This window comes from Trichechus manatus, unplaced genomic scaffold (genome assembly GCF_000243295.1).
Source record: "Trichechus manatus latirostris isolate Lorelei unplaced genomic scaffold, TriManLat1.0 scaffold00054, whole genome shotgun sequence".
In the NCBI taxonomy this organism is placed as follows: Eukaryota; Metazoa; Chordata; class Mammalia; order Sirenia; family Trichechidae; genus Trichechus; species Trichechus manatus.
In genome coordinates, this window is record NW_004443990.1 from 4,591,776 (window position 1) to 4,612,150 (window position 20,375).

General features: G+C 44.2%; 1 protein-coding gene and 2 non-coding genes across 3 annotated transcripts in view; all 3 read left to right on the top strand.

The window, feature by feature from the left end:
* TEX14 (testis expressed 14, intercellular bridge forming factor) overlaps nucleotides 1–20,375 on the top strand; it is a 112,667-nt gene that overhangs the window by 46,961 nt on the left and 45,331 nt on the right. The window contains exons 3-9 of the mRNA XM_023732720.1: nucleotides 10,224–10,338; nucleotides 12,140–12,305; nucleotides 13,133–13,269; nucleotides 16,305–16,386; nucleotides 17,804–17,934; nucleotides 19,022–19,135; nucleotides 20,188–20,311. Of these exons, the coding sequence (XP_023588488.1) occupies nucleotides 10,224–10,338; nucleotides 12,140–12,305; nucleotides 13,133–13,269; nucleotides 16,305–16,386; nucleotides 17,804–17,934; nucleotides 19,022–19,135; nucleotides 20,188–20,311 (869 nt within the window). The remainder of the gene's footprint in view (nucleotides 1–10,223; nucleotides 10,339–12,139; nucleotides 12,306–13,132; nucleotides 13,270–16,304; nucleotides 16,387–17,803; nucleotides 17,935–19,021; nucleotides 19,136–20,187; nucleotides 20,312–20,375) is intronic.
* LOC111820881 (small nucleolar RNA U3) lies at nucleotides 2,109–2,324 on the top strand. The gene has a single exon (XR_002824376.1). It is a non-coding gene; the product is annotated as a small nucleolar RNA U3 (small nucleolar RNA).
* On the top strand, nucleotides 9,394–9,610 carry LOC111820882 (small nucleolar RNA U3). The gene has a single exon (XR_002824377.1). It is a non-coding gene; the product is annotated as a small nucleolar RNA U3 (small nucleolar RNA).

Consider the following 20,375-nt stretch of genomic DNA (forward strand, 5'->3'; position numbering starts at 1 on the left):
GGGCAGTGTTTCGTTCTGTAGTCCATAGGGTCACTATGAGTTGGAACCCACTCAACGGCACCTGACAACAGTAACAACTTCAAGCCTAAAGGCTCTCTCAAGAACTGTGGATGTCGTGGTGAAAGGCAGTTTGCAGGAGATTTAATATACAGGCTGAACTGTAGGCTGGCTAGTTTGCTGGAAATAATAGAAAAATAGAACAGTTGGGAGGAGCCCTCCTGGGGTAGAACAAAAACCAAACACTGACCTCAAAAACAATGCCCAGGGGATTGTTGAAAACAATAGATCCATCAGCCTACAACTAGTGGTGTTTAATATCTGGGTGTGGGGTATATAAACCCAAACCAAACCCATTGCCATCCAGTTGATTCCAGCTCCTAGCTCATAGAGCAGAGAACTGCCTCTTGTAGGATTGATTTCCAGGGAGCAGCTGGTGAATTTCAACTGCTGACCGTTTGGTTAGCAGCCTTAATGCTTAACCCCTAAACCACCAGGGAACATTTTTATATACATACATATTAACAGAATGAGCTTCAGATTTAAATCTGAAGCTCATTCTGTTAATATGTATATTGGTAACCCTAGAGCAACCACTTAAAAAAAAAACCCTCAAAAAATACAGTGAAAAAATCATTAATGAAATTAAAATACTACATTGGAAAATATTCACTCAGTGCAAAAGAAAGCCGTAAAGGAGGCATAGACGGACAAGAGACATATGGAAAACAAAAAGTAAAATGGCAGAAATAAATCCCATTACATCAGTAATAACATTAAATGTGAATGGATTAAACAATCCAGTCAAAAGGTAGAGATTGTCAAACTGGGTTTAAAAAATATTATCTGTCATCTTCTTGTGTAGTTATTGTGGTCTCTCTCCCTCCTTAGAATGTACACTCTGTGTGAATAGGGATCTTTTCTCACCTCTTTACCTCTGCATACTTGAAACCATTGCCATCCAGTCGGATTCCAACTTACAGAGACCCTGCATGCTTAATACTACCTTAAACAGTACTCAGCATCATAGAAAAGTGGGATAATGGTTAAGGTAATAAATTCTGGCACCTGATCTACCACGTCTACTATTTAACGAGTGTATGACCTTAGTCAAGTTACCAAATCTTTTCTGTGCTTCAGTTTCTCCATATACATATACCACAGGGATGGAAAAATCCTGTTTACCTCATCGGGCTATCCAGAAGATTGAGATAATACAATATGTGTAAAGCACTTACAGTGGTACCAAGCATATGGTAAGCCCTCAATAAAACCCCGATTCTCTTAGCGACCTGTAGGGTTTCCAGTGAGCCAATGGTGAATTTGAACTGCTGACCTTTTGGTTAGCAGCCGAGCTCTTAACCACCGTGCCACCAGCACGCCTCCATAAAGATTACAGCCAAGGAAATCCTATGGAGCAGTTCTGTTCTGTTACAGATGGGGTTGCCATGAGTCAAAATCGACTCCACGGCATCGGGTTTGTTTTTTTTTGGGTATTGTTATAGTTGTCATTCAGGTATTTGTTGATGGAGGAAATAGTGTCAAATCCACCAAACAACTGGCTTTATTTTAAAAATTTAAAAAGTGTGACCAGGTACTGCAAGCATATTGTACAAAAATCGAAGGAACAAATAGGATAAAGTGAAAAGTAGTTCTATTTTCCAGCCCTAAGTCTCAGCCACCCAGACAGTCATGGCGGTTTGAAAATCAAACTCTTAGAACAGCAGATGCCTGCAGCTGCCAAGATTTGCTAATCGTCTAGTTCAGCCAGATTCTCAGTAGCAATAGGCCCGACCTTTCCCCTTCGCTTTCAGGGCGGGGCTGCTTTCCCTGAACTGCTGAGAAAATGCTTTTAAAGTGTGGGTTGTGATTGGCTGTCATTCAATATTATGCTAATTAAATGTTTCAGTGTAAAATTCTTTTTAAATTTTTTAGATTTCCACTTAAAATTGTTAAAAATGCGTAGTTAAATGATAGCATTTAAAAGATTTTGTTACAAAACCTATTTCTGTAAATGTTTTATAGTAAAGCCAGAACTATGAAAACTTTCTTGCTGTTGGTGAAATGTGTGCGGCTGGCCAGGACTGAGCAGAGGGTGGGACTTTGAAATTAAGACTATACTTTTAGGGATCATTTCTATAGTTTGTTACTAGAGAAGTTTCTCTGATTGTGTAGAGCACCGAAAACCACGAGGAAGAGGTGCAGTGTTCTCTTCTGAGCGTGAATGCGGCTTTTGGTGTTGTTTTCTGCAATTGCCGTTTGCCATTGATGATCGTTCTTCTCTTCCGGTTGGGAGAGTAAGAGGGAGAGAACACAGTCTGAGTGGCTTTCGTTCTGTCTTAAAAACCGTAGATACTGTAACAAACTTTTATTTTCTTTTGGGACCGATAGGGGGTCTTGTTTCTAATTATGTTTTTTTTTTTCTCATAATTGTTTTTGAGAGTTTTGGTTGGTTCTATGTCAAAACTTGTTTTTGTTTGTGTACTGTTTCTTTTTTTATATGAGTTATTTTTGTCTGAAGTATAGTGAAAGGAGTGTTGAGGAAGCTGTGTGACCAGGTTGGGTTTATCTGTTTTGAAGTTAGGAAGCTGGCGAAGTTTTAAGTTCTTGATGTGTTGGTGGAAGGTATTCTGGATCTTAATTTACTCTTTCAAGCTGTGTTTTTCGTACCTTTTATGAGTTAAAAAAAATCATTTAATTTAAAATGTACTGGTACTATTTCATTAATTTTTAAGGGTGTTTTACTTAATTTTTGCTTTTTGTTCAGTGCCTAATTATTTCTTTTGTTTTTATTTTAGTAAACCCATTTTAAACAACATTTTTAGTCTAGTGTGCTAAATTGTTTTTCATTTTCTTACCATTCTCTATATTAAGTATTTTTCTTTGTGTTTCTCAACCTCATCTTTCAGTTATTCCACAGTAATCGAATGTTTTTCATATCTGATTTAGGAAGCATAGAGAGGGGACCCTCATTGCTACCTCTGTTGGTGTTCTGGTTTTACACTGGACTCTAATACATCATACTTGTAGTCTCACGATATTTGCTAGAACAGTCTGCAGAATATCATTGCAGGCCATCATCTACTCTTACGTGATTCAGTTCGATTTACATATAAGCAGGCATCATTTCCCATTGGAGGTGGCAATTCCTTGTAAAACTGCCTTTACTAAACTGAGAAAGCAATGGATATTTAGCTTACTTAGCTTTCACACCAGCAAGTGAAACTACTGTTTTCTCTTTGCAGTTTCACTTATCTGTCCCCACTCTCCATCCTGCTGACACCCAGTACCTGTTCCTAAAATTCAGATGATTACGTTCTCCTATTCTCACTTTAACAAAATGGAGAGATTAAGAGAATCCTGAGTATTCATGACAATATTGTTGATGTAACCAACACGCTATCTTTAAGACACATACGATGATCATCAGAGAAATAGTTCAAGCATCAAGAACAAACACTGCATGCCACCTCAAAGATCGATCGTTTATATACTTCTCCTGGGGATAAACACACATACATCCCACCCAGTCGCAGTGGCTCTTAGGGAGAGGTACGGGAGAAGGGCTTTCCTGGAGTTTGTCTCCATATTGGATGTGGCTGCTTGGCCACCTCCAAAAAGTTCCGTTTCCAACAGTTTCTAAATGACTTCTGAGAAGGTTTCTTGGTTGCTTATTGTTATGTATCAGAATTTAACTGAAGCTCTAATATTTTGCCTTTTGATTCCTTTGATTTCAGGGTGTTTTCAGGTTCTTCCAGGTGCAGGGATTAGCTTTAGACTCCAGGCTCTGCAGCCCCACTTGGTGGTTGCTGGTTAATGTTACAGCTTAATTTACCTCATCTACAGATTTTTATCAGATATGCCCACTAGTTTTGTGGAAGCCATCTAGAGTGGTGCTGTCCAATATGGTAGACACTAGCCACGTCTGCCCTGTCTCATGAGTATTTGAACTGTGACTAGTCTAAACTGAGATATACTATAAGTGTAAAATATGCACCAGATTTCAAAGACGTAGTACAAAAGAAAGAAGATAAAATATCTCATTAATATTTTTATACTGGTTACATGTTTTAATGGTAATATTTTGGATATATTGGGTTAAATAAAATATATTATTAAAATTAATTTTATCATTTATTTTTACTTTACTAATGTGACTACTAAAATTTTCAAATTTACATATGATGATGATGGTAACAACAATGATGACCTTTCTTAGAATCCTTATCCTTTTGTTCTTCTCTTGGAAGTTAGCACTGCCCAGCCTTTTTTCTGTCTTCATTTCCAGACCATGTGTTTGTGGGTGTCCCCAGCTAATGTGTCCCCATCCCCCTTTCTTCAGCAGTGCGTCTAGAAATGCTTGTGGTGATCCCACGAAGGCTCAAGGAAAATTCCCTTAAATGTAAGATGTAACACTTCCTTGCCACCTTGCACAGGATTTAGGGGATGAAAACATTACGTAATACCACATAACAGTGCCAGATCCAGGGCTGTTACTGTTACCATCACAGCACGTATCTTAGGAATGGAGGAGGGTTTGAAGGGGCTGGCAGCCAGTAAGGAGAAAGTAGCTTTAGGTGTTAAAAAGTAAATTTATGATATCAAGAGATGGTTCATGATATCCTAGTCCAGTGGTCTCTGACCACCAGGAACAAACTTATAATGCAATACAGTAGGGTTTATTAATTCATTGCAATGAGAGAGACCAGAGGAACTGAGAGACCATCTCACCAAGCAGAGGAAAAGTAGGATTCTGGAAAAGGATGGAGTCTGGGTGAAACTTACCTGAAACAGTGTTTTTATCCACTGAAAGCAAAGCAGGGCTGTGTGTAAAGCAGTCAACATCAGATTTGGACTGTGAAGTGCACCCATGGTCCTGTTTCCTTGCAAACAACAAGCATTAAGACAGATGTGGAAATGTGTCCAGAAGACCCTTATTTGAAGCTGTGCACCTGAGCTGGAAATTGAGACTGCTTCTCAGTGTCAAAATGGGTTAAGTCCTCCAGGCAAGAATGGGATGTTAAATTCTTACTCATACAATTTCAAACAGCAAAGTTCGTGATAGTCTGTGATTTAAGGGTAGTTATGACACTTTACGGCCGTAGTGTGTCCTTGGGAGAAATGTTTCCTATTAACACCAAGTTGGCTTTATCTTACTATCCTAGCTTGATGACTGGTCAGACAGATTTTTACTTTCTCCACCGTTTAAGAAAGGTCTCTCGGTGGCACAAAAAAACCCCATTGCCGTCAGGTTGATTCCAACTCATAGTCAAACCTATAGGACAGAGTAGAACTGCCCCATAGGGTTTCCAGGGAGCGCCTGGCGGATTCAAACTGCCAGTCTTTTGGTTAGCAGCTGTAGCTCTTAACCACTGTGCCACCAGTGTCGCAGCCCCTCACACGGGGCACCGTCGCAGTGGCGACGGTTGTTGGGGCGGCGGAGACAATAACCAATGCCACAACTCTTACAGAGAAGTGGGGCCAGGAGGGTCACTCTGAGGAGTCGAACCCCAGCTTCAGTCCCAGGAGTTTATTTTATAGTCAATACAGCAAGCAGTGAAGCAAATAACAGAACAATGGGCTTTGGGTGAGTAACAGTAAGTGTCCGGCAAGGGAGAAGGAATTCAGGTAAACAAGCCAATCAGTAACAGGACAATAGGTTTGGGAAAACAAGTCGTGCCTAATCTCTTTCTCATCGCTGACAAGTCTCCAACATGTCGTATACAGCATAGAGGCCTGTGGGGGCTGCAGTTGTCAATAGTGCAGCCATGTTTAAATGGCATATATCCCCACATCACAGGGTTTCCTTGGGTAGCACGAACAGCTTACAATTAGCTGCTAACCTAAAGGTTGGCAGTTCAAACCTACCCAGCAGCACCAAGGAAGACCGGCCCTGGTGATCTGCTTATGTAAAGATTGTTTTTGTTGTTGGTTGCCATTGAGTGGATTCTGGCTCATGGCAACCTCATGTGTGTCATAGTAGAACTGTTGCATAAGATTTTCAAGGTTCTGACCTTTTGGAAGCAGATTGCCAGGCCTTTCTTCTGAGCTGCCTCTGGGTGGGTTCAAACCACCAACCTCTCTGCTAGTAGTCAAGCACTTAACCATTTGCACCACCTAGGGACTATAAAGATTACTACCCAGAAAACCCGATGGAGCAGTTCTGCTTTGTAACACATGGTGTCACCATGAGTTTGAATTGACCGGACAGCAGTGGGTTTGATTTTTGGTTATTGATTAAGAATCAGGAGGTTTAAAGTATTCTCCAGGAACACAGAGGCAGATGAAGGCCTTGGTCCAGGGTATGGAACTTTGGGGCACTTGATTAACATTCTCAAAGTCACGTTTTCTATTATGGGTGCTGGAGAAGAGCAGCTGAAAATGTTGGCGGCATCTTGGTGTGGCTGAAGCATTCCAGGTTTTCATACACTTTGTAGTCCCTTTTACTATATTTAGTTTTTAAAAGTGCAGCAAAGTTAGATGTCCTTTGGAAGAGAATTTTGTGAGCAAGGAAGAGAACCAATTTTATTTATTTATGTAGTCCATTCTCATTATTTCCTAATGCTTTTTACACATATGTGATTTAACATGAATAAATGTTTACTGATATAATTTCAAATAGCAAAGTTTAAGACAGTCTGTGATTTTAGAGAACAAGATTTCTGTATGAGTAAGAAAGCAGTAGTCACTCAGTACTTCCTATACCTGATATCTGTGATAGGCAGGTTTTCGTTATCAATAGCTAGAAAAGTAAAATTTACATCATGGTAGCAAAATTTAGGCAGGTGGTAGGGTGGTATAGGCCATTGTCTCAGTTATCCAGTACTACTAGAACTGAAATACCACGAGCGAGTGGCTTTAACAAACACAAATGTATTTTCTCACAGTTTAGGAGGCCAGAAGTCCGAATTCAGGGTGCCGGCTCTAGGGAAAGGCTTTCCCTCTCTCTGTTGGTTCTTGTGCTGTAGTGGTTAAGAGCTCATCTGCTAACCAAAAAGGTCAGCAGTTCAAATCCACTAGCCACTCCTTGGAAACCTTATGGGGTAAGTTCTACGCTGTCCTATAGGGTTGCTATGAGTCAGAATCCACTCAATGACAGTGGGTTTTGTGTTTTTTTTTGTTTTTTTGTGGGTTCTGGGAAAAAGAAGGACTTACCTCTCTTCACCTTCTGTTCCTTGGTTCCTTACTGATCTTCACGTGGCATGGCATCTACCACCCCCGCTTTGTGCTTGCTTGCTTAAGCTGCTGTTATATCTCAAAAGAGACTGATTTAAGATTCACGCACCCTATACTGATACTGCCTCTTTAACATAACAAAGAAAACGCGTTCCCAAATGGGATTATAACCACAGGTATAGGGGTTAGGATTTACAACACATATTTTTGGGGGGCACAATTCAATCCGTAACAGCCGTGTTAATACTTACTTTTATTTTTTTATTTCCTTTATCCACCAGTGAATGAGTTCCTATTATATGCCAGGAAGCCCCATTTATCTTTTTTGGTATAAGGTAAGATAATAATAGAAGATGAGTGTACTAGGTACTGTGTTAGGCACTGAAATAGGGAAATAAATTTGGCAGTTCCGGGAGACAGACATGCCACAAATACTTCTAACATAACAATCAGTCCCTGAGCGGTAAGAAATGTAACCCCACTAGCACTGCTCTCACCAAGAACATTAGTGTTTCTCACTAGATTTCTCTGATTTTGATGCTGTTGACTGATGCTACTTTTTTTAAACCTTTACCCCCCTTGTCACTGTGACCCATTTGTTCCAGGTTTTCCCCTTAACCTCTGCTGGTTCCTTCTCTACTCCTTGGCTTCCCCCCGCCCCCCTCAGTTTGCCCCTTAAGATGTTAGTGAGCGTCTGGGCTCCATCCTCAACTCTAGGCTGTTTGATATATCTTTGGTGACTCATTTATACCCATGGTTTCAAAACAGCCATTGCAATGTTGACGACACCTATCTAGCACAGTTCTGTGCACTGGACACCTTTGCTTCCATTCATTTCATTCAGTGCTAGGTGCTTGGATCTTGTGGTGTGCAAAACCACTTATAGTCCCTGGTCTTCTGGAATTTATAGTCTCATGCAGAGGGCAGGCGTTAATCAAATAGTCACACAGAAGAGGTTTGGTCTGTTAAGGAGGTCAGGAAAGGGTCCCTGTGACAGAATCATTTAAATTCTCCTGGAATCCAGATTTCTGGCTTACATGGAAGTTGGAGTAATCCACACAGGCCATTGCCCTCATGTGTCCTTTTGAACCTTGAAAGAACTGGTTCGTAAAAGTCACTTTTGAGTCAAACAATGGTCTAGATAAACTAATAGGATCTTTTTGCTTTGGGCATTGTGCTCTGTTGAAGAATTCAGTCAGTTTCAGGAAACAGACTCCAAAGATCAGACTGGGAGTTACGTTGAGGATAAATCAGTAATTATTTTACTTGTTCTTCAAGACAGTGCTATATGAAAATCCTTCCTGACCACAAGTTTATCAGTTCTGTTCCTACCGTTTTTTCTATGGCAATGCCAATAAGATTTAAAAGTTCTCATCTTCAGAACATCTTTGACACTCTAGTTGAAATGTTATCCCAATTTGCAAATCGTATATTCAATAAACTTCAATTTCTATTATTGGCTTAATGATTCTTTTTTTTTTTTTAAACACCTGAGACAGTGACGCTTGGACAGTTGAACTGAAGTTAATGTTGGCGAAGGGGGTGAGGGGAACATTCCTGGCAGAGGGAACAGTTTATGCAACGCCCTTGTGGCGAGCGTGAGGAACTGCAAGGTCAGTGTGGCTGAAGCGAGGGGGATTGTGGTGCAAAATGAGGCTGAAGAGGCGGCGGGGGCGAGTGCGGGGTTTAGGGGGCGGCAGGGTGCAGACCATGCAAGTCCCTGTAAACTATGTACAGAAGTTTCGTGCTTATGGTGGTTAAACCTTGTAGTGAAACCTAGAGCGCTATGCAAATATGAGTTTCCGGCTTCGGATTGTCGCTTTCCTCATCCTCGCTTTAGTTTTTCTAGAGAAAGACCCGTCAGCTTCCACCGTGAGTCCAAACAGGGGACTGCCTGCGACGGTTCCTCACACTGCGGCGGGCTGCGTTGTCGTCAGCATTTCCGTAAACCTGACGCGATTTGAATGCGTACGGGCGGGGTTGGAAGTAAGCAGCGTGTGATTGGGCGTTCACCAGCCGTATGTTAATTAAAATAACATTTTGAAATGTCTGTGGAAACTTAAGACTATGTAAGATGCTTTTCGAACTTTGTACTTAAAATAATCACTTTAGAGAACACATAGGTATACATCTGGGAAGAGTAGTGCCATTAAAAAAACTCACCATCAACAAAATATGTGTGGCTTTCTCTCACTTCGGAGAGGCAGTATTTATTTATTTAGGACTATACTTTCAGGGATCATTTTTATAGTGTGTTACTAGAGAAGTTTCTCTGATTGTGTAGAGCACCGAAAACCACGAGGAGGAGTTACAGTGTTTTCTTCTGAGCGTGAAATTAGCTTTTGGTGTTGCTTTCTGCAATTGCCGTTTGCTATTGATGATCGTTCTACTTTTCCAGTTGGGGAAAGTTAGAGGAAGAAAATGCAGTCTGAGTGGTTTTTGTGTTTAAATTATGGAGAATAGTATGTGGATGAACTTTTAGATGGGTGTCGGTCGTATGTGTATTTTTAGGTTCTATGGGTTCTTTTGTTTAAAAATTTTTCTAATATAGGTAATTATAGTTTATGGTAAATTTGGGTGTATTATAAAAGTGGGAAGAGTTCAACAGTCTTTGTTAGATGACTCATCTGTATTTTGCTAGGGTTTGCTTTATGGTAGTACTCCTAAATTAAACAAAACGTTTTGTGTTCTATTTTTTGAAGTTTTTTGGGAGAGTTTGTTAGTTTACGGGAAGGAGCTTTGGTGGCTCATTGGTTAAGAGCTGGGTTGCTAACCAAAAACTCAACAGTTCAAATCTCTATGGGGGCAGTTCTACTTTGTTCTTTAGGGTTGTTCTGAGTTGGATACAACTTGATGGTAACAGGTTTGGTTTTTTTTTTATGGTTGTTCTTGAGTGGTGCAAACGTTCTCATTTAAGAACAAGTTTGAAATATTAGAATCATTAAAGTTCAGTATAAATTTTAAAAAATTTTGCCTAATGTAAATTGTTCTAGTTCCATTATTAGAAAGATTTCTGATAATTTGTATTGACTCTAGTATTTGCTTTGCAGGGATTTATGTTGATGCAGTTAACTCCCGGGGCCAGACAGCACTTTTCATTGCTGCGTTACTGGGTCTTAGGAAATTAGTTGATGTTCTGGTGGATTATGGATCAGACCCAAATCAGTAAGTACAATAACATCGATATCTGGAAAATAATGAGCATGCTCTTAAGATAGATCCATTGGCATATCAGGAAACAAATTTTGACAACATATATATTTTTTAAAGTCTGCTAATTTATATCAATGAAATAGTCCAAAATTTTGGAATATTTGTGTGAAATGTTAGTCTTTGAAACATAATTTTAACTGCTGATAAAAATTTTCTAAGCGGTTTTACTGAGTCCTATGAAATGAGTAAGTGAAATTAGTTATTGACAGCGCTGTTTGCCTATTTCCATCCCTGGGTTATAATTGTAATATGTACTTCATTCACTTAAGCAGTTTAATATGCCCCACAAGCAAGTTCTTCACCGGGTTATATATTTGGCATCACTTTGTCAGAAAGGATGACTTTTTTGCAGGGGGTGGGTGTTTAGTCAACACCATTGCACAACCACTTCTGGTTAAAAGCATCAGCCGGTCATTGGGAATAACATACAAAGTATAATGGAAAAAAATAACACAAATTTGTTTCTGATCAACCACAGGAGCAAATTCACGAGGACAGGAAGTTGTCTGGGAGAGTCAAAAAGTCAATAAATGTCAGAACTTTTATAGTTCAAACATTATAGTTTCAGAAGGGATGACATTTGCCTGGTTCTTGTAGTTGTGGTTTTAAAGAATCTGAGTTTAATAGCTGGTCCAAATTTGAATATGGAAAGTAATGAATCAGCTACCCATGTGCGTCTCTTCTCTTTGTGCATCACTTTTGCTTTTCATGGGGCCTTTCTAGGCACTAACTCACTTGATCCTTCTAACACCTCCTTGACAGGTAGGGGAGGGCAGCGATTTTTACAGTTCTCATTTAATAGACCAGAAACTGGGGTTCTGAGAGCTTACATGATTCCAGCGGATTTTCACAGGAATGCCAGAATATGAACAATCATAAAAGTCATAAAATAATTTCCCATCTTACATAAGAAGGCCATGTTTAATGTGTTTACTTGAAAAAAAAAACTTATTGATGTTGGAAGATTTTCTTTTCTTTTTGATTATAAGATTACTTGCCTAGGGGTAAAAAAACTTGTTAATTGTTAAATGAAAAAAATTAGATGCAGAACAGCTTGTATAGCATATTGTTATTCATGTAAAAAAGGTTATACACACATACATATGCACACATACATACACGTACACGTACTTCCTTCTCCTCCTATTTGTATTTATTTCTCTTTCAATTAAAGAGAGAAATCTTCCCAGGTGATTGTGCAGCCAGGTTTGGAAACTATGGATCTATACCACAGCCTCACTGTATCTGGACATGATAAAGGCAGTCCCTTCGTGCCTCTGTTAAATGTTTCAGACTTCTAGATCCTTGATCAGGTTATTTGATCAGGCCAGGGTTGTGTGGGCCTCTCCTATAGGATTTGGGGGACAGAGACATTCTTACAGGAGAGAGAGGTCCCTGGTTAGACTGTGCTTGACAAGCTGACCCCAGGACACTGAGGCATGAAGAAATCATCTCAATGTGGCCAGTGTCAGGGATGGTGGGGAAAGAACCTGGACATGGAGTTAGACTCGTACCTGAGTATGAATCTGTTTTGCCCTTCTGTTTCCTTATCCCTAAATTGGGAAGTGATGCTACTTGAAGGATTGAGGTAAGGATGGAGAAGGGCACAGACCAGGAGTCTGACAGATGGTATTATTATAATCCTCGTCACTAAAGGCTACCCTCTGAGGAAAGGGAGCCCTGTGTTGCCCACTGACTTCCCCCTTGGTGGAAGGGGGGAGCATTGCCATTGACACTCGTTGTTATCCCACAGCCGCTGCTTTGATGGGAGCACCCCCGTCCATGCAGCAGCGTTTTCAGGCAGTCAGTGGATCCTCAGCAAGCTGCTGGATGCGGGAGGTGACTTGAGACTCCATGACGAGAAGGGCCGAAGCCCTCAGGCCTGGGCCCTGGCAGCTGGGAAGGAGCGCAGCCCTGCGGTAAGGGGGCCTCTGTGCATCTGCACCCTGGGGGAGAGCACTGGGTGAGTGAGGAGCCCGACGGAAGGGGTTGGTCCTGGGACAGCACAGGGCTTGCAGTGACCCTGGCGTTGGACACACAGGCCTGGATGGAATCCGGTTAACCAGCTGTAAAGCCCTGGGCAAGTCTTGTGAGCATTCAAGTTATCTGTTCAACATGGAGGGAGAACTGTCGCTTTGTCTGACCCTTAACTAGCATTACCATGCGCCAGATGTTGTCCTAAATGCTCTTTATATATTAACTCATTTAATTCTCTCAGCAACCGTCTCAGGTAGGTACTACTTCGCAGATAGGGAAACTGAGGCCCAGAAACATTAAGTGACTTGCCTGAGGCCACAGACCAGCAAGTGTGACATGTCATCATGAGGAGTAAATAACAAATGTAAGGTGCAAAGGGTCTGCACGGTGCTGGGTGCAGGGGGAGAGCGGAGGAGGGCAGAGTCCCTTCCCTTCCTCTGGTTCTCCTGCTCATTAGCTGTCGGGCTTTGGACAAGTCACTTCACTCCTCCCCTCTCAACCCCAGTTTCCTCATCTGTCAAAGGATGGAGTTGGAGGAAATGGTCGCCAAATCCTCTCTCCCAAATCATTTCATGCCTTTAGAAAATCACCTGGGTCACTCCTTTCCCAAAGATTTCCCTGTCAGGGTCCCGGCTCCTCAGACTATTCACCTTCACACCCAAGCCTCCTCCGTTGCCAGTGAAGGCTGGGTGCCATTGAAGGCTGGGTGCCATTGAAGACTTAGTGCCAGGTGTAGTGGCCAGCACAGAGTGGCTCTGATGTGTTGCAGATGGTGGAGTTCATGCAGCGCTGTGCCGTGCACATGCAGGCCATCATCCAGGGCTTCTCCTATGACCTTCTGAGGAAGATCGACTCCCCTCAGCGGTTCGTCGGCAGCCCCCCCCGGTTTGGGAGCCTCATGCAGGGGTGAGTGCTGCCTTGAGGAGAGTGGGGTTTCTGCATCACCCAGCCTTTCTCGTGGGTCCCTGCCAGCATCTGGCTGATGGAGGATATGGTCCCTGGTGAAGGAGGGCCAGTGGATCGCCTTTGGCTGTCTCCCCACCAGCCCCTGAGAAGGTCTGGGAAGACGAGGGTGGGTACTTCCCCAAAGTTAGCAGAGGAGGAGCCAGGCAGCCAGCTGGCTTTCTTGTCATTGCCCAAAAAACTAAACAAGTGGCGAAGAGCTGCCGACAGACGGTGTAGGGGCAGCTCTCATTTGACTGAGTGCCAGTTCCAAGTTCAAACTGGGGGAGGTGTTCCTTTCTTACTGTAGTTGCAGAAGGCCACAAAAGCTCAATTTATGGTTCCTCAGGCTGTTTTAAGCTGGTGTAAGGTATTCCCTGCTAGCCCCCCGAGCCATCACAGCTGTAGGCAGTGGGCCTCAAGATTCTCTCCATGCTCAGGGCAAAACTTGACGGTGTGGCGAGGGGGCGGTTATTTTAAACTCTTGCGGTTGGTATGCGGAGAATCCTTTACATTTTTATTTTCTCTAATAGCCCAGTTTCTGTAATCATGGTGGTCGGACTTGTCACACTGTCACAGGTTCCTCTCACCCTCACTTGGCTGCTAGTCCTGTCCTTCCGTGCATACTGAGTCCTGGTTTTCCTCGATGTCCTGGATGTTGCTGGCTTTCGGGGAGATGTGTTAATGATTCCCTGGGGTAGTCCCTCTTAACTGGGGTAGTCACTCTTAACTGCTTCCCTGCTGTTTCTCCTGCCCTGCTGGCTTCTCCACGAGCATTGGAGCAACCTTTTAAAAATAGAAATCAGGGCCTACCACTGTTTGCCAAAAACTCTGGAGGGCCTTCCCCACGGCTGTTAGGATGAACTCTGGAATCCTGCATTTGGTCTTGGAGACCCTGCCTGGTCCAGCCTCACCCACCGCTCCCACCTCAGCTGCCTGGTGGGTGGTGGAAACTCATAGGAGGAGAGTAGATACGTGGGCCAGCTAGAAGGAAAACCCAGATCTAAGCGCTGATGAACTCTTAATATTTTAGTTACTCATCTAGGTGTGATGTCTGTTTTAGAACTGGTTGAAACATTATTCTTACTGAGGGGTTGGACCACACAATGCTGAACGGAAAAGAAGATAGAAGCACCCTGCCCTTGAAATGAGAATTGGCCTTTGAGACCTCAAGTGGCAACATGTCAGATAAGATTCTTTACAGATGTGTGTTTACACAGAGCCTGGTTGGGGAAAAGAAAATAATAAAAGCACTGAATTCAGAGAACTGGTGCTCTTAGGTTGTAGTTAACTAGCCATTCATTTTTCCTCCCTTCCACCCAGAGGAGTTCAGTTACGTAGGCATGGACTGAGAAGCTTCGGGAAGAGAGCAAGAGATGTTGGTCTGAGCTGCAGGTGTTGTCCAGGTCACTGTGGAGAACAGCTGGCTCCTTTGCTTAAACTGAACCTCCGCCCCGCAAGGGCCTCACACACACTGCCGAGGGGGCCCCTTGTCAGTGGTAGCCCCTGTTCCACTGCTGCCAGGGTCCCTCCCCGACTCCCAGCTCAAAGTCTGCTCCCCTGGGCAGGAAACGGTCCGCTGTCTCCTGTCTCTTTGAGGCCTGAGCGTTAGGCCTTGTTTCTAGAGGACATTGAGGATTTGGTGTAAAAATGAGCCTTTCTCTTGTAGTTGGTCCACTTAGCCTCTACACTGGGCAGTTTTGAGAGTGCAGGGGATGCTGTCAATATGATGCTGGACGCCAGGTGTAAACTAGGACATCCGGTTCCCCTACCTCAGTCCAGACTGGGAACCTTCACTTAAACAGTGCAGCACTGACAGCCGGGCACCAACGAGTTGCCAAGGAGACAGATGTCCCAAAAGCAGAAGCGAAGTGTTCACATCTCTTGATGAACACTGGGAACCTGAGTTTCACAGGCTGGTTTGGGTGGGGCTGGTACGTACTGTCACTGCAGCTCCTTTGCCATTTGCCAAGGAAGAGAAAGTGGCTCTGGCAGCAGCAGTTTTTTCTTTCAGTCTGAGCTGAAACTACTCCATCAGCAAGCACTAACTGAGCACCTCCTACGTGCTGTGCTAGGTGCTGGGAGCCAAAGAAATATAAGGCATAACACTCATTTCAAGGTACCTTTAGTTACTGTGGCTCCCAGTGTGCAGTTGGTGGTTTGAGTGTGGTATGTGGGAAGAGCGGTAACCGGCATAAGAAGCATCAGGGTCTAGTCCCTGCTGCTTCTCTGTGACCTCAAGTCAGCAGCTGGCTCTCCTGAAGCAAGTGATCTGAGAGAGATTGGGGCAAAAGCTGTAATGGACGTAGCCTCAAAAATCACACTCCATCATTTCGGCAGCATCCTATTGGGTTCATAGGGTTCACCCCTTTCTAGTGTGGGAGGGGCTACGTAAGGGCATGAATACCAGGGGATGAGAATCATTGCTCCCCTACCCCGAGAGGCTGGCCTATTACCCCATATATGTTGTTAATTGCTATTGAGTTGGCTGTGACTCATGGAGACCCCCTGTACAACAGAACCAAACGTTGGCGGGTCCTGCACTACCTCCAAGATCACTGGTATGCTCGAGTCCATTTTTGCAGCCACTGTGTATTTTGAGTGCCTTCCAATCTAGAGGACTCATCTTCTAACACTAATTCAGACAGTATTCTGTTGTTATCCATAGGGTTTTCATTGGCTAATTTTTCAGAAGTAGATTGCCAGGCCTCTCTTCCTAGTCTTAGTCTGGAAGCTTTTCTGAAACCTGTCTACCATGGGTGACCCTGTTGATATTTGAAATACTGGTGGCATAGCTTGCAGCATTACAGCTACACACAAGCCATTATGGTATGACAAACTGACAGACCCCATCTATCTGTATATAGTTCCGTGATAAGAAGTTAAGTAGTAAATACGAAATTAATTAAACATTCTGAAAACTTGGTTCAGCATTGTTCCTTTGGTTATGAAGGTTAAGTTAATCCTTACCTTTTTTCCCCTCTTTAAAATATTTCTAGAAACCCTACTGGCTCTCCTAATCGACTGCTTAAAGCTGGGGTTGTTTCTGCCCCAAATATCTACAGCTTCGGCTTTGGGAAGGTAAGAGGTTGTCACTGATGGTTCGTGTTACCAGGCCGATTGGACAATCAACCTGGACCTGGCCCTATCCCCACCTTTGTCCAACTTTTCCCTCCTTATACTTACTGTAGCGAGTTTTTTTTCTTTGTCCCTTTTGAGGAAAAGTATCCCTAGCGTTCCTGTCTTTACTAAAAAATGGTGAAAATCCTGGAGGAATCCCTTGAATGGCCTGGGCTAGATTTGGGGGTTGTAGAAAATGATCCTTTAGTTCTCAGTGAAGGCCCCAGACATCCTTTTCCCTAAGAGAGAGGCAGAGGGCTGCGCCGACCTCATGATCCGTTTCCTGACCTACCTTGCCCTCCCACAGGCTATGAGCATTGTTAAAATGCTTTTAAGGAACCAAGTATTTAAACTGAGAATTTTGTTTTATTATTTTTTATTTTTTTTATTGTACTTTAGGTGAAGGTTTACAGAACAAATATTTTCTCATTAAACAGTCAGTACACATATTGTTTTATGACATTGGTTAACAACCCCACGACATGTCGACATACTCCCTTCTCGGCCTTGGAGGACCTTTTTTTTTTTTGGTGAAAATATACGTAGCCAAAGATACACCATTTCAAAAATTTCTACATGTACAATTGAGTGACGTTGATTACGTTCTTCAGTTGTGCTGCTATTCTCACTTTAGATGAAGGTTTACAGAATAAAATATTTTCTCATTAAACAGTATACATGTTGCTCTATGACAATGTTCAGTAACCCCACTACATGTCAGCACTGGCATTTCTCAACCTTGGGTTCCCTATCACCAGCTTTCCTGTCCACTTCTGCCTTCTAATCCTTGTCCCTGGACTGCTGTCCCTCATTAGTCCCATTTTGTTTTATGGGGCTGTCCAATCCCCGGCTGAACGGTGAACCTCGGGAGTGACTTCACCACTGAGCTAAAAGGGTGTCTAGGGGTAAACTGAGAATTGTTTTGAGGGCAAATGGTGCTTTGTGGATCCTTGGTTTTGTTCATCGCAGAGAGAGGCTGTCACTGGGTGGTGAGTGAGGTTAGCTGACAGCTCAGCCCCCATTCCTGAGTCTCTGTTGGTGTAGAGGCAGCCAGGGCGGCAGCAGTGGGGGAGTGTAGAAGGAACGTGGGCATTGGTTGTACTCAGTCCCCTCAGTCCCAGCCATGGCACCTCAGGCAGGTATCTGGCCTCCTGAGCCTCAGTTTCCTCCTCAGTAAAAGGGAAAGAGTATTATAGCCTTGCAGGGCTTCTCAGAAGTTTAAAGATAATATAAATTAAAGAATAGTATCTAGTGCCTAGGGGTATTCAGTAAGTTGGTAAATAGCACTCTTGTTATTTTTAGCTGGCTGATAAGATTCTGGAGGTATTTTGCTTTTCCTCTTCTCTCCCCACAATTTGAGGCTATGCTTTGGTTTCAGTTTTGTCTCACAGGAAGGAAGCAGCTGGCCTATCTAGGCTCTCTTCCGGTAATTGGAGAAAAAGAAGTGATTCAGGCTGACGATGAGCCCACCTTCTCCTTCTTCAGTGGCCCCTACATGGTCATGACCAAGTAAGCAGAGCTGGCCGGTTGAGGCCTGGTCTGGTCACACAGGAGGAGGGGCTGCTGTGGCTTCCTTCCATGTGGAGGGCTTCTTTCCAAATACAAGGAAACACTTAAAAACATGTCTAGATTGGGGTTTCTCAGCCTTGACACTGTTGACGTCTTGAACTGGATATTTCTTTGTTGTGAGAGGCTGTCCTGTGCTTTGCAGGATGTTTAGCAGCATCCTCAGCCTCTAACCACCAGATGCCAGTAGCAACCCTCACCCCCAGGTGTGACAACCAGAAATGTCTCCACACACTGCCAAGTGTTTTCTGGGGTCAGAACACCCCCAGCTGAGAACTACTTCTCTGAAAGATTACTCAGTACAGTATTTAGCCTCTCTGCTTGTTACAGAATTAGAGGCAGCTTAAAGTCTTGACTCTAATACAGGTATTGAGTCCCTTGTAGCAGCCGAAATAGACATCAGCTGCACCTCTCACCAGCCAAATCCAGCAGAGGCAGCAGTGGCAGCAGTTGGCTGTGACAGAACTCCCTGGGGTGTCCTCAGTCTCAAGGCCCAGCCCCTACAGGGCCATGGGAGTTGTGCTGGTCAAGATCTCTTAGCCTCCTTGAACCTGGAGTCGTCTTCCCTGCTTAGAGGAAACATCCTTCTAAAGCTGTAGCCAAGAAAAGGCCTCTGCCAGACTCTTGAGGCCTTCTGTTCCCTGCAGATACACTTCTTGTTTTCCTGCCCATGCCACAGATTTGTCATCAGGCCCCCTTCTGTCTGTCCCACTGCTGTTGCCTTTGCCCAGGTCCTCACCACCCCTCACCCAGACTGGCTTCTTAACTGGTCTTTCATTTTCTGGGCCCCATCCTACCCATACTAGTGGTACCATTGTCTTTCTAAAATTCAAACCTGATCAGATCACTCCCCGCCTTAAATCTTTCAGTGGCTTCCAGTCACCTGCATCTAAGTTCCCCGGGGATGCTTTAGTACCTGGGGGAGGGGGAGGGCTCAACAGTGCCCACAGGAATTCAGAGATTCTGCAGAAACACCATATCTTCCTTCTCTCCCTCCCCCCGACCCCCCACCGTCCTCACTGCCCTGTAGCCTCGTGTGGAATGGGAGCAGAGTCACAGTGAAGGAGCTGAATCTCCCCACCCACGCGCACTGCAGCAGGCTGTGGCTGGCTGACCTGCTAATTGCTGAGCAGGAGCACAGCAGGTGAGGAGATGCTGGAGGCCGGGGCCAGGCCATGACAGGCCCAGGTCTCCTTACAGATGTAGGTTCAAGACTGCCAGGGCTGCCTGGGACGTGGAGCACCAGCCTCCTTCAGCCTCGCATTTCCTGACTGGTGGAATCAGCTGACTTGACTTCCAAGGGCTGCCTAGAAAGAGAAAGAGGAATTAATGGATAGCTCCAGGAAAGGGGGTGGTGTTGGTGAGGGGCTCAGTGCTGTAAGCTAACTGACTTCCCATAATCCTTGGCTCTGGGTGGTCCAGGCAGCCTGGCGCATTCTGACTCTCCTGCTACAGCCCCTGAGGCCTGCCCCAGTCTCTGCCTTGGCCCATTTAGGACAGCATGTGGCTGCCTGTTTGCACAGAGCAAGGCTGTGCATGCAATCTCGGTGTCTCCTCCACTGTGGTGGACACGCCCACGGGCCTCAGTACTTTAGGTTTCCTGGGGCTCCAGGGTTGGGTCCTTCAGCTCTTGCTGGGCCAGGATCTCAATTCATGGTTTCACACCAGTGCCACAGAGGCCTTGGAATGGGCCCAGGTTCTTGATAGGTTGAATCCTTCCTTTTGGGGAAATCAGCCTAAACAGAACCCAAGGAAGCTGATTGGATGCGTATAACAGTGTGGGCTTTGACATGAGACTGAATGGGGTGGGGAACTTGGGGCAAGTTCCTGCTGTCTTCCCTAGCCTTGGCTTCCTCCTCTCTAAAATAAGTGTGATAACGTTTCTTGCAGGTGGTTGTTAGGATTTGACATGTTATATACAAAGTATCTTGCTCAGTAGCTCTTAGTGACATTGTCCTTGTAGTCCTTGATGACTCTTAAGTCATTGAGGTCTGATCAGCGAGAGGCCACACATTCCACAACAGAGACCCTCCCACCCCCGACTCCTCATCCCCTACCCTGTTTTCTTTGAAAAACAGTACGGGTGAAAGGGATTTGTTTAGAATTTGTTCAAAGGGGCTAGAAGACAGGACAACACCCATCTTTTCATCCTGTCCTGCTTCCCCCTGCCCATCTGAAGCTGCTTCTCTCTTGCAGCAAGCTGCGGCACCCCCACCTCCTGCAGCTGATGGCTGTGTGCCTGTCCCAGGACCTGGAGACAACCCGCCTCGTGTATGAGCGCATCTCCGTCGGCACTCTGTTCAGTGTCCTCCACGAAAGGGTAGGTGGCTGCCTTCGGGATTGCTGCCCTCCCCACTTCCCTCTGCCTCAACTGTAGAGTTCCC